This window comes from Lineus longissimus, chromosome 1 (genome assembly GCF_910592395.1).
Source record: "Lineus longissimus chromosome 1, tnLinLong1.2, whole genome shotgun sequence".
Lineage (NCBI taxonomy): Eukaryota > Metazoa > Nemertea > Pilidiophora > Heteronemertea > Lineidae > Lineus > Lineus longissimus.
Window position 1 is genome coordinate 6,959,918 of NC_088308.1, and position 13,103 is coordinate 6,973,020.

The 13,103-nt window shown below is 40.0% G+C and overlaps 1 protein-coding gene across 4 annotated transcripts in view; it reads left to right on the forward strand.

The window, feature by feature from the left end:
* The window catches only part of LOC135487369 (ankyrin repeat and fibronectin type-III domain-containing protein 1-like), a 97,055-nt gene that overhangs the window by 14,623 nt on the left and 69,329 nt on the right, over window positions 1-13,103 (forward strand). For all 4 annotated transcript variants that reach the window (XM_064770971.1, XM_064770962.1, XM_064770982.1 and 1 more), the window contains exons 2-3: window positions 10,360-10,523; window positions 11,962-12,102. In XM_064770971.1, the coding sequence (XP_064627041.1) occupies window positions 10,369-10,523; window positions 11,962-12,102 (296 nt within the window). In that variant the 5' untranslated portion in view covers window positions 10,360-10,368. The remainder of the gene's footprint in view (window positions 1-10,359; window positions 10,524-11,961; window positions 12,103-13,103) is intronic.

Consider the following 13,103-nt stretch of genomic DNA (forward strand, 5'->3'; position numbering starts at 1 on the left):
GATGTAAACATATTCAACCTTCTTCTGTTTAACTTGACGCCAAGTATGAATACCACTTGAGGACTTCATTATCAGGTTCAAATTGTTAAACGGCAAATAAAAGGTCTGTTAGTGATAGTTTTAGAAAATCATGTCACTCTTTGTTCAGTTAAGCTTAGGAATGATTAACGAGAAGAAGTAGGTGTCAGTGATTGATTAGGTCTGCTCAAAATGATAGCTCAGTTCGGAAAAGTGAAATAATAATCCAAGGGGCCTAAAATTTGGACTCGATCAACATGAATTGGCACCCGAACCTAGCTCATCGCTTGTGATCTGTGGCCACATCCTTTGTACCTGATGACACTGCCGGGGCAACCAAAGGATCCCATCCAAAATTCCGTGCAGGCAAGTGATTTAAGTTTCTGCGACATATGATTATAATCGTGATTATGTGGCAAAAAGATCTCTTGTCTGCAGGTAAAACTGGTATTGCTGGAATTGAGCGCAAGTTACTGCGATCACCACTTTTTGGCCACAGAACCTGCGATGACCGCTGCGCACAAGCAGTATTTGTTGCATGCGAATATGATTGCAGGTCACAATGCTAAAGTGATATGAAAGCAGCAACGCCCATGTAGGTCGGTAATCTCAACTGGGTCGCAACGATGAGTGCTCACAAAAGCCAGTGTTAAAGAGGAAGAAATCACACCGGCCGTGTTGAAAATCACGACCTGAAATAAACAGATATGTGGCGCCTATGGTGTCTTCGACCATTCAGAAAGGATTTACACGATGAAAAAAATTCTAAAAAGCTTATAAGTATTTGTCAAGAGAGCTATCTCTTGCACCGTTTTCGTATTCAGCAATTCAGCCGTTTTGTGCGCTCAATTGGAGAATAAGAAAAAAGATAAACATATGTCATCTCTGGTGGTATTTTCACATTGAACGACTTGTAATTGAGACCATTAAAATGCACTTAACAATATACCTGTCAATCACTGACCATCATTATCGATATCAAATATTAAATGGATATCGTGGTTTGAACCCGTGATATTTTCCAACAGAAGTCTAAATCCGCTCCTCTTACCAATTTGTGAATTCTAATTATTTGTTCTCTTGGTCGATAATGGTGCTTTAGGCTCAACAGAGTGTGAGTATTCCTCTTTTGAAAATGACAAGTTCAATCTTCAGTTTGATTTGAGAAAAAGCAAATATCTTGAAATGACAAAAAGCAAATATTTGAATAGATGTCATTACACTATTTACGTATTTTGTTAAAATGATCTTTTTGTTGACACTTGACAGTTGTACAATGGTCTGCTTGCCAACTTTTTTCCATCATTCTGAAAACTGTCTTTTTTCACTCCTGGTGCCTTGAGTGCAGTCACACATGCAAGGAAACCAAGACCAATTAGAAATGCCAGTTGTCCTTCTGACTCTCTCGCACGATTTAATGGCGTGTCTCAGGAGGTCAGCCAGTATCTGCCGGTATCTGCCAGGGCAGGTGTTATAAAAAGACGCCATCCAAGTAGAGAGTGGCTTGAGATGGGCTCCTCCCCGGCAAAAACTGAATCACTCTGAGGCTGATAAATCGAATTGGTGCCTAACCAAAGTGGTACAGAACAGAAACCGGCCAACATCAAAGTCACTGGGCCCATCCAGGAAGAAAAGTGTGCCACACTAATAAGACAATTTGGAAGTAGTAATATTTCTCTCCGTTATGATTTGGTTTTGACCTAAACAGTTAATATTTTACCAAATCAATGGACGACATATCCTGCCAGAATTCCATGAACCTAAATGCAGTGTTTCTACCTAACTTTGAAAGTCAACAGTCAGTAGGAATCCTAATAACATAATGGTCATTGTAAATTTGATTTTGAAACTATTCAAATATTCTAGCAAATGTTATGAAAACAACTGTAAATATTACTTGTAAACAGAGGTGTATTTTAAAGGACAGAGTAACTTAGAAAGACTCAGGCCTACTGAGAAAGAAGTCCGGAGTAGTTTTAGAAAAGCATTTTTAAGTATGATGTCAAAGGGTATTTTTGGCTGGGAGGTCTCTGTGGGCCCTTCAAGGGTGGGGTCAGTTCTTTGTTTTCCAGAGAACAGAATCCCATCCTTGAAATTGGCGTTCACTTCATTTTGAAAGAGTTCAAATTGCTTTGGGATTTCAAGTTCTGGCCAAAATGGTGGTGCCTGGTGAATGGTGGTGGGTCAATAACCCTGAGGTTTCATGTTGGACTGCATACGACATTCTGCCTATACCCTCATGGAGAACAGTGAAAGTCTACTATGCACCATTGCCTTTCCGACAAAATGTCAGCAAGAAATGATGTAAAAATAGCTCATCTAATGACGCGATCTTCCACTTGGGATCATAAGAATGACAATATTTTGCCCAAATTCTGCCCCATCAGGTTTGGCAATTACAACCATTCTTTGCAGTTTATGAGTCATTAGTTTGGAGAAAGTCTAAGAATGACTGCTGCGTAACCACACCTAAATCACAGAGCCTTTGCAAATTTTCCAAATTTTATTTGGGTCCACACACCAGTTCGTGGGACATCAATTAAATGAAGTGGGATGTCACCACATCATGTGAGATTTTGCTTTAGTTTGTGGGATATCACCCCATTTTGTGGGATATCACCCCATTTTGTGGGATATCATCCCATTTTGTGGGTTATCACCCCATTTTGTGGGATATCACCCCATTTTGTGGGATATCACCCCATTTTGTGGGATATCACCCCAGTTTGTGGGATATCACCCCATTTTGTGGGATATCACCCCAGTTTGTGGGTTATCACCCCATTTTGTGGAATATCGCCCCATTTTGTGGGATATTGCCCCATTTTGTGGAATATCACCCCATTTGGTGGGATATCGCCCCATTTTGTGGGATATCACCCCATTTTGTGGGATATCACCCCAGTTTGTGGGATATCACCCCAGTATGTGGGATATAACCCCAGTTTGTGGAATATCACCCCAGTTTGTGGAATATCACCCCATTTTGTGGGATATCACCCCATTTTGTGGGATATCGCCCCATTTTGTGGAATATCGCCCCATTTTGTGGAATATCACCCCATTTGGTGGGACATCACAACATTTTGTGGGTTTTCACCACATTTTGTGGGATATCAGTATCTGTCTATAATGATTTTTTCATCAGATCCACACAGCATGACTTATCCTCCTTATTCCGTTACTTGCAGCAGAGTGATAAGTGTGATCTTGTTTACATTTCGTATCATCACAATAAGCAGATTTAAAAAGCAGACTTAGTGTCATATCCAGTAAGAATCAATAGCTTCAGCAACCGTGGAGTTTATTTAACACTTCTTGGAAAATAGGCAAATAAAAAAAATAGAATTTCATTTCTTCTCCGATCGGTTGCCCCTCCTCAGCTGTTAGGAGAGAAGTGAGCTCCGGTTTTTCTCCCATTTTTTCCAAAAATAGGATTGATATAGTTACTACCACATTTACATTTTGTAGTTAGAGGGGCCAAAGGGCAAATGCCCCCTCTGAAAGGTCACCCAAAAAATTATTTTTTTCATGAAGATTTTGGCCGATTTTTAGCTCACCTCTTAGCAGAGGTGAGCTTATCCCATACCGTGGCGTCCGTCGTCCGTCGTCGTCGTCGTCGTCGTCGTCGTCGTCGTCGTCGTCGTCCGTCGTCCGTTAGCAGGGCACGTTTCGTAACTGTTAGAGCTATTGAGTTGAAACTTGGTACACATGTACCCTTATGTAATGACACCTTGGAGACCAAGTTTCGGTCCGATTCGTTTCATGGTTTGGCCACCAGGGGGCCAAACGTTAAAAGTGAAAATATGCAATATCTCCCTTAATAGTAGTCGGGAAATTTTGAAAAAAATATGGTAGGTACTTCTAGCAAAGGTGCATCATATATCCTCCGGGTTTTTGATTTGACCTCCTTTTCAAGGTCACAGAGGTCAAATGGTGTAAATTGGCCGTTAGGATGTAACGATGGCACGTTTCTAAACTGCAATGACTATTGATACCAAATTTGGTACACATTTACCCCTTAGTCAGGTGATCTCAGGGACCGAAGTTTGGTCCAATATGATTCACCACTTGACCACCAGGGGGCAAAATCCAAAAACCTTAAAAATGTGATTATTCCTTAACTTCTTGCCCGATTGCCACCAATTTGATATCATGGGTACATCTAACCACCATACAGTATATGTCACACAGGTTTTTAATTTGACCTTCTTGTCAAGGTCACAGAGGTCAAATGGCGTAAATTCGCCGTCAGGCCGTAACTATGGCACGTTTCTTAACTGCAATGACTATTGATCACAAATTAAGTACACATGTACCCCTTGGTCAGGTGATCTTAGGTACCGAAGTTTGGTGCGATCTGATTTGCCGTTTGGCCTCCAGGGAGGGGGCCAAATCCTAAATTCTTCAAAATGCCATTATTCCTAGTAATGACTTGCCCGATTGGCACCAATTTTATATCATAGGTACATCTAATTCTAACAACCATTCAATGTGTCACCCGGGTCTTCTTTGATTTGACCTACTTTTCAAGGTCACAGAGGTCGAATGTACTGTAAATTTGCCATTTTGGGGAAATTGTAATTGCTTGGACCTACATCAAACCTAACACTACATGACACAATACCATGCTCTTTATACATCTTTCCTCCACATGAGGTGAGCACAATGGCCCTGGCCATTTCATTAGACTGAGAGAGGACAAAAGAGGTGTTTTGCCCCCCCCCATGACCAAAAAGCTCACTACATGCCTGATGTGAGAATGTTATACTCTTGTTGGATCAAAATTAGGAATGTCATTGTAGGAGATATCTGGAAATTTCAAGTTATCGAGAGTGTATGTGTACACGAATTGAACTGCACCCAATATCCTCTCGCTCTCGGCACCATAAAGTACTCTTATGACAGGAACTGAATGGATGGCTTTCAGTCAAACTGGAGAATATTCGAAATAACCTGAAATAATGGAGAAATTAATTGCGAGGAAATTAATACAGGTTTGTGTAACAGTGCCTGAATTATATTAAAAAGTGTCGATCAGCTCTGTGACATTTCGATCAATACTTTTGCAAAAAAACATGTGTTTTCCTTCGTTGGAAATCACTTGTTTTTTTTCTCCATATTTCTGAAATACTCGAGTTTCACCAATCAAAGACTACTTTGATTATTATTTGAAATTGCCACACAGGCCAAGAACATGAGGTCATGACGACTTGTTGACACCAGCCTATTGTCTATCCAAATTAGAACGTGTTGATGGCATCAAGTGACCAAGTTTACAATATCTTGTTGGGCTCGACTTGAATATTCAAAATTGATCATAGATCGGTGGAAATAGAGTATCAATCAACTCCATCAGATTAGGGCCTTTGCTGGGATATGTTTGATAGTGAAATTCTCATGATTTGAATGAAAGTATTGCACCCACCTGTCTTCGATGAAAGAAGGAACTATGATTTTCACCCGAGAATTTTAAAAGGCTCATAGAGGTGTTGAATTAATGAAATGTGGAAGAATGGCTTTTGGGTTGAAACATGTTGCTACATTGTTCGCCCTTTCAAAGAAAACAGTAAAAAGGAGTGTACCACAATATCATTAAGAAGTCCGCAATAAATATAGTTATTTAAGAAAAATGATAATAGCTCACTGGAAGCCAATTATCATGACTGATTAAAATGTAGCGCAAATTATATGTTGTGTACTGGTACCTCGTAAGGACAGATTTTATATTTTGTATGCCCCATAATCAAAAACCCATCAGCTCTTTTGAGGTAATAGGTTTTGGCAGCATAATTATCATGGACACGGTTCACCCAAGCATGTGCAGCATGTAGAGGCGGTTCTGGATAACGCCCATATGCTCGCACACAAGCAAGTTGTTATTCCGTATGATATTCTCGCACTTGTATGACCTTATGGTGGACTCTCGTTTTCATGGTTAGAATTGAAAGAAACCAGCAAATGGCTTGGTGTGTTTTTCGACCACCAACATCATCAAGGTAATAAGAGAAGTCATCAGCCTGGCGGTACCACAGCCACATGTTTCCTTTCTAAACCTTCTTACACTTCTGCCCTTCTCAGTGCTCTGGTGTGGCATAATGAAGAGATGAAAATGATTTTTTCCCTCAGATTCATATCATGTGTATAGACTACATCTGTTGACTCATCTTACAATGAAAAGAAATACCAGCAGCCTGGAAGATTGTCTACCTCGACTAGGCCTAGATGATAATGTGTCACCTCTGTTGCTCTACCCCCCCCCCCCCCCCCCCCCCCGAGGGATTCATACTAAATATATATAGTTTGGTCATTGAACGTAATGATCGTGACTCATGCAGATAAACCATGCACTCCAATTTCCTCATCTAAGTGCGAAGAAGAACAATTGTCTCTTCACTCAAATGACAGTCCTGGTCGTGTTGCATTGCAGAAGTACCTTGATGATCAGGGATCGATATCCAATGTTTTACAAGTTACCATAGCAACGATCAGCCCCACCCTGATAGATTGTTTAGGTAGCCTTTAGCATTGTATGTGTTGTTTCTATATATAGTGACAGTCTAGGTACCAGTGCTATATATGGCACAAGATCTATATTACAACTTTTTTAGTGCCTGTCATTACTTGACCTTTATAAGAGGTCATTTTGATAAAAATACTGCACCAGAAGATGTTTTGCCTTCGCCCTGCAAATGAGTGATTTCTGCTATGATGCAATATGAAATAAAATTTTATAGATCTGAACAGAGAGAGTTGTCGAATAACACGTCCTTGGGATGTAACTGGGGAAAAGAAACCAAGAACATATTAGCAAAGGGGATAGCTCTATTCCAAGTGCCAAGGTCCTTCCTGCTTATGCTAATATTGATAAATCCATCTCTAAACAAAATAAAACAGGAATCAAGGCAAGAAACCATCTTTTTGGCACAGTTATTGAGACACATTCAAATGAGTTAGCAACAGATTTGTTTGATAATTCCTCAAAACAGCTATTTACTCTAATAAGTATCAGTTTGGACTGTTGAAATTAGAGTTGGTCTCCAAAAACAAACAATATTGTCTGACACAATTCTGTGCGAGAAAAATATTTTTAGTTGAAATCATGCTATGTCTGCCTAGCATGTTGCATCTGGACTTTTAGCCCATTGTGGTTCTGTTTGGATGCCAATGATCTTGTTAAATGACCCTTAGCGTAAAGGCTGCAGGGTCCCTCAAAACTGTCCAGCCAAGAATTAATTAATTACCTAATTAGTAACCAAGGTAAATTTACGTTTGTTGTTTTAATGTTTTTGTGTCTGCCTCCCCCAGGTGGGCTAATATTTTTCCAAGCATCGCTCACTGTTTGTCATTTCCTTATACTTTCTTGGTTGGGGAGTCATAGCGAGTGAGGGACCCAACTGTTTTGCACTGGTGACCCAGCCCCCTTGACTCTACTCAGGATACACAGATGATTTCTTCACTTGTTCAGCTTCTATTGGAAAAACCACTTCAGGAAATATTACTCATTTCATTAGTTAATCTGTACTCGTTTTATAAGTTAAACCTCTTGAGTCTGTGGCTGCACGTCCCCAAAGGGAGGATGTGTCAAACTGTGAATAGGGTCCTTATGGAATTAGTGGTCTTTTTGTCATTCTCCTGGACCCTTTGAAGAAGATAAACTCTTGAGGAAGTTGCCTTTCACACTGAATGAGTTCTTCGTGTTTATAGGTCTCATTCTTCAGTGACTTTTGTGAAGGAAAGGATACAGTCTGCAGAATTTTTTCAAAATTTCTCGATAAGTGTCTGAAATCAAGTGATTGGTTTTTCTGATTTTTGCTGCTCGTCAACAATAGTTGCTATAATAGTGTTGGACTAAACATTAACATTCTGAGGATTTATGTATACAATATCAGTCATTTTTCTTCCTAAAAATGGCAACTAAATGCTATTATAAGGTAAATATAACTGGTGTTTGAGCTTTTAGTTTATCGAACACACGTACTAGAAACCAGGGATTTGACAAAGCACAGTGGCGGTCAGTCCTAGTGTTTGGACAACATCTAGCTGCTGACCATCTGCGCTGGGTAGTGCCATAAATGAAGCGCCAATTAGTGTGAATGTGAATGAAGGGATGTCAATCGTGATTTGGACTGTATCCAGTTTCTAAAACAACCAATGACTCAAAAGATTTTCTGTTGATGTTTATCTGGCCTCCGACCTTCTATGTGATATAGCGAAACTGCAGAAAATGGCATAGCGAGCATGGCATGACGTCTGACAGCCTCTGTAACGCTGAAATAGAATTCTCAACACGTCAATCAATTGAACATCCACAGCCATATAACTTTGCACTTAAAAATTCACACTCAATTTCAATAAACTTATTGATTTCCATTCAGTGAATAAGTCAAGTCGGACACTTCGGATAGGGTGAGAAACCTGGCCGCAAGTGGCTTTTTGATTCACCTGTTGTGGAGCCATACTGTCTGTTAACAAGAGCTATTGAAAATATTTTTGATTGATATGCTTTTAACTATAACTGAAAATACATCTACTATCTTGGAAAGGAATTGCCATGTATTGACCTTTGCCTGTGAAGTTTTGTAGATGAACGAAGTTCATCATTTTTTGGCAAGTTTGTTCATTCCTGGCTTTGACCTATTTTGGCATCATCATATTCATCATCGTTATCATCATTATCATCATCGTTATCATCATTATCATCATTGACATCATCATTATCATCATGATCATTATCATCATTATCATCATCGTTATCATCATTATGATTGTCACTTTCATCATCCTGCATCCACTGCCATCATCATTGTCATAGTCATCCTCCTCCTCCTCCTCCTCCTCCTCCTCCTCCTCCTCCTCCTCATCATCATCATCATAGTCATTGTCATCATCAATCAAAGCGGTGTATCTCCTTCTGCTGAATAGCGTCCTTACTCTACGGGGCTTGTTATACTTTGGACAGGTTACTCACCAGGCTATGAGCGAGAGTACATAGGTGTACTTCTCATTACTGCAAATCTCAATGTAGTCTATGTCTTTTGATCATGTTAATAAATTCATACAGAAACACCACCGTAGGACATGTTGGGCCTGACCAAACACATCAATACTCTACTTATTTACTCAGAATTCATCAATGGTGTTTTCACGCCAATGATATCCCTCCTTTAGGGAATGGACATCACTCTAATCACAGGCCCTGGGGGTGGGTTAGAGATTGGTAGACCAGATGCGATATACAAGTATAAGTGTAAACTAGGCATTTAACTATTGTCTGTGTGTCTACAACAATGCTGTATCTCCAAGAAGAAGTGACACCACCATTTGCTTCTCACATTTTCCATTGGACGCAAACTTGGCTCCTTGAACTAAAAAGTTGGGTCTGAGCTTTTGATTTGTTCTTCTGCTTAGTTTGGGCTGTTCAGAAACAGAAAGTATAAAATAGGTCATCACCAGCTTTTGAGTAAAATGAGGCCCTAAACTTCAGAAAGTTTCCACTAATTTTGATGAAAAATGCATCCACTGATCTAGAAAACATGCTCCACCTAGCTGATAGCTGGTTGTACCAATCTCTACGATATTCAAGGTGTCATCTCTATTGAGATCACAGGTGAAAGCAGGCCTAGAAATACTCTTAATTGGTTAATCAAGCACTCTGCTTTATTGTATAGTACATTTAAGTAGCTCCTTGAGTGGTCTCGTGGTTGGTATATAATTTGCCGTGACGAAGAATAGCATGCATGTCCAACATTGATATGAATGATATTGATGATATATGAATTATATGTTGGGGAATAATACAGCCCTAATTGCCTACGATCTTCTACCAGTCTTTTATCTGTTTCGGTTTATGGTTGTTCAGTGGGCTGGGTAATGTAGACATGCCCTACAGAGATCATGACGTGCAAGTTAAAAAAACCAACTTTTCAATATTTTTAGATCAACCTTGCCAATATCATCACCAAATATTAACCAGAAACCTTTAAACTCATTATGAAAACTTTTACTCCACAGATGTGACAAAAATGATATTACAAAGAAGGTGGGCCATGATGCCTGAAGATGATGGGGTGGTTGAGAACAGCGACTTATCACAGATCCTTATATACGGATAAAACTCTGTAGAAAAGGGCTAATTTTGTGTACATTGCAATGATCCATATACATAACTATCCCTGATAAGTTACTGATCACAACCGCCCTGATGATAATGATTGGTGGAGTAATGCTCAAAACAAAATCCAGGATATTTTATGTAATTTCCAGAGATTTTAGGATTCTCTCCCAATTTTGTTTTCTTCTCTGTGATTTAACTGCATCTCGATCCTTTCTCTATTACAGATTCTTCCCATGAATGAGGCCATGTGGAGTGGGCTTGGACCCCCACACCTCGCGCTGGGTCACATGTCCATCGACGACGCCATGTTGGATCTGTCGCCGGTAGACGAGGCACCTGAGGTCCTCAACCTTGACGAAATATTCCCCGATCATGTCAATGAAATTTGGTGAGTTGATACTGTCCAGTGGCTAAGAAGTGGATTTGATGCCCAACACTGACCCATCACTTGTGACCTTTGGCAAGGCACTTTACTTTTCACCCTGCCAAAGAATTGCCCTCAAATGGCCATTGGGATTTGGGATAGAGTAAAAAATCATTGGGGAAAATCAAGACAGAGGTTCCATCAGGATATTGGATTCGAGAATCAGGATCTTCACCTCAGGCCACTGGCTATTGGGAAAATGAGTCTGGCCTAGACTCATTTTCCCAATGTTGTTAACATGTTTTCTCGTATAGATAAACCACCTAAATAGCTGAATAGATACATGACTAATAATATGCTAACTAATGAATCGTGAGCTGTCAAATATCTCCATTCATGATCGAATGCATAATTCGGTATCAGACGTGAACAGGTTTCGTCACTTTGCACGTCTTTGACGATGATTGATAAATAGCCCTGTTTTAAAAGCTGTTATTGCAATGACTTTCTGTAGTTGAACAAAAACGTTGCGTGTAACTAAGACGGCTTTAGAGGAAACATTTCCTGTAAAAGTGTTGAGATGGCAGCACTTTATTTCAGCAGAATTGCCGGTTTCTGCGTGTTACAACCCAGTCATGAGAGTACTCAAAGGACCCCATTGGTCATACTCTATTCCAAACAAAGTCGCAGACTCTGGCCTATCAATTGGGATCTTGGGCAAGTCACTTTACGTTCATTGTGGCGCCACGTCCTTTGAAAGGGATCTGAAACAAATATTGTAAAATGCCTAACCTTCACAGGCATTTTCTATTCGTTATTAGCAAAATAGAAATTGCAATAAGGTATTTTTGGGTTGGAAAAACTCAAAAAGAATTTCGTGGCATTTTGTCTTCACTCGATGAAATATGAGAAAATTCACAAAGTTTTGGCTTGGTGAACATGACCCGGTTTGCAGTAACCTGTATTGTGGTTACAGTGGGTCATGTAACTCGTGTAAGACAGAACTGTAATACGGAGTTCCCTGAGGATAATCAGGCCGGGTAATCTCGAGTTCAGCCAAAGTGAGAGTTGTTTTGTTATAGAGTTGTTACAAGAGTATGACGTGATTAGGAAAGGAAGGGGTCAAAATGTCAGTTAACAGGCCCTAAATGATAATCTACATTTGTAGCTATTTAACTTTGAATGTTTTAATGTTTTGTAGTAACATTAGCCATTTGTGGTGTGATAGTGTTTAGACCAAGTTCCTTGTTCTGACTTTTTCCCTCAGACATGGACTCCATTTAAGATAGAGGACACCTCATCCTCTAGGTAGGCCTACTTTTCCAGTCACAGGACTTTATATTGCTATTTGGTTAAGGTGAAACTGGAATTCCACTCGTTACCACTGGAACTCTACTGGTTACCATTGGAATTTTTCTGTACATTTCACATATATCTATCATGAATTCTACCTTTATTTCAGTGAAGAAGACGGCTACGATATTTGTCCAGTTGAATACACATTTGATGATTATGACTCGGGACCTGTTGGCGAATCAGAGATCGATTCCTATTGGACGAGCATCTATGGCAACTATGACGCCCTCAATCTGGAGGATTCAAGGTAGGAATTAGAAAAATATCCACTTTGTACTTTGTTTATCATTCATTTTGTTTATCAACCTCATCTTCCAATTTGTTTGAAACTCGCCTGGAGTGATGATGAAGTTAGCTGTTCTTCAGAGTTGTCAGAGTTTTGTTTCATAGGATTTTGGTTGGTGTTGCACCCCTTGGCCAGTTCTCTGCCCCGATAGTTGCCAGTCTGGACATCTTCCCAGGGAGATAACGCCAACACACCTATTGCCTCCTGTCTGTCACGTTGTCTGACATCTTACTATACACCACTATCATTGGTTATGAGTCCCATGGACAGATGTCACTGTCTCCCTTGTTGGAGAATGAAGACGTTTTAAAAGTAGTGGAACCTCTCTTAAGTGGACACCTCTTTCTCAAGGACACTGGTAATTGTCCTAAATTTGTTGTTTCCATTCACTTTTACCTCTCCATCAGAACACCTCCCTCTTAAATTTGTCGGTGGATTTGACTGAAAATTAAGGATGTTGTAGAGAGTACATAGATATACAATCTCATGAAATTTGGTTGCAATCTGACTTTGTTTAATTTTCAAGATGGCCGCCTAGCCCACAGAGGTGAGCTAATGAGGCATTTGAATGAGACACGACTTGAAACATTGCCCAATGGTCAGGCACCGTGGTTGTAAGACTCCATACATGTGGAACAAAATGCATCTTCACTGACACTGTACTCCAAAGAGCAACCGCAGAGATGGGGACAGTTTTGTATTTGATGAAGACACATCAGATGGCAGCACAAATATGTATCTAAAATGGTCTAGTTTTCCACCGGGTATCTAGAGTAGTCAAATTGGCTTCAACCGTGTATCATCACAGCACTCCCAGCTCAGAAACCTGCCTACAGTCCAAGTCACAATTGACATCTTTACCTCAGTTTTGTGCAATGTATGCGCTACTGACGTGCTTCTGACATGATTTAAGGGATGTCAACTGTGATTTGGACTGTATTTCAGGTTTTAGTCCAGTGAAT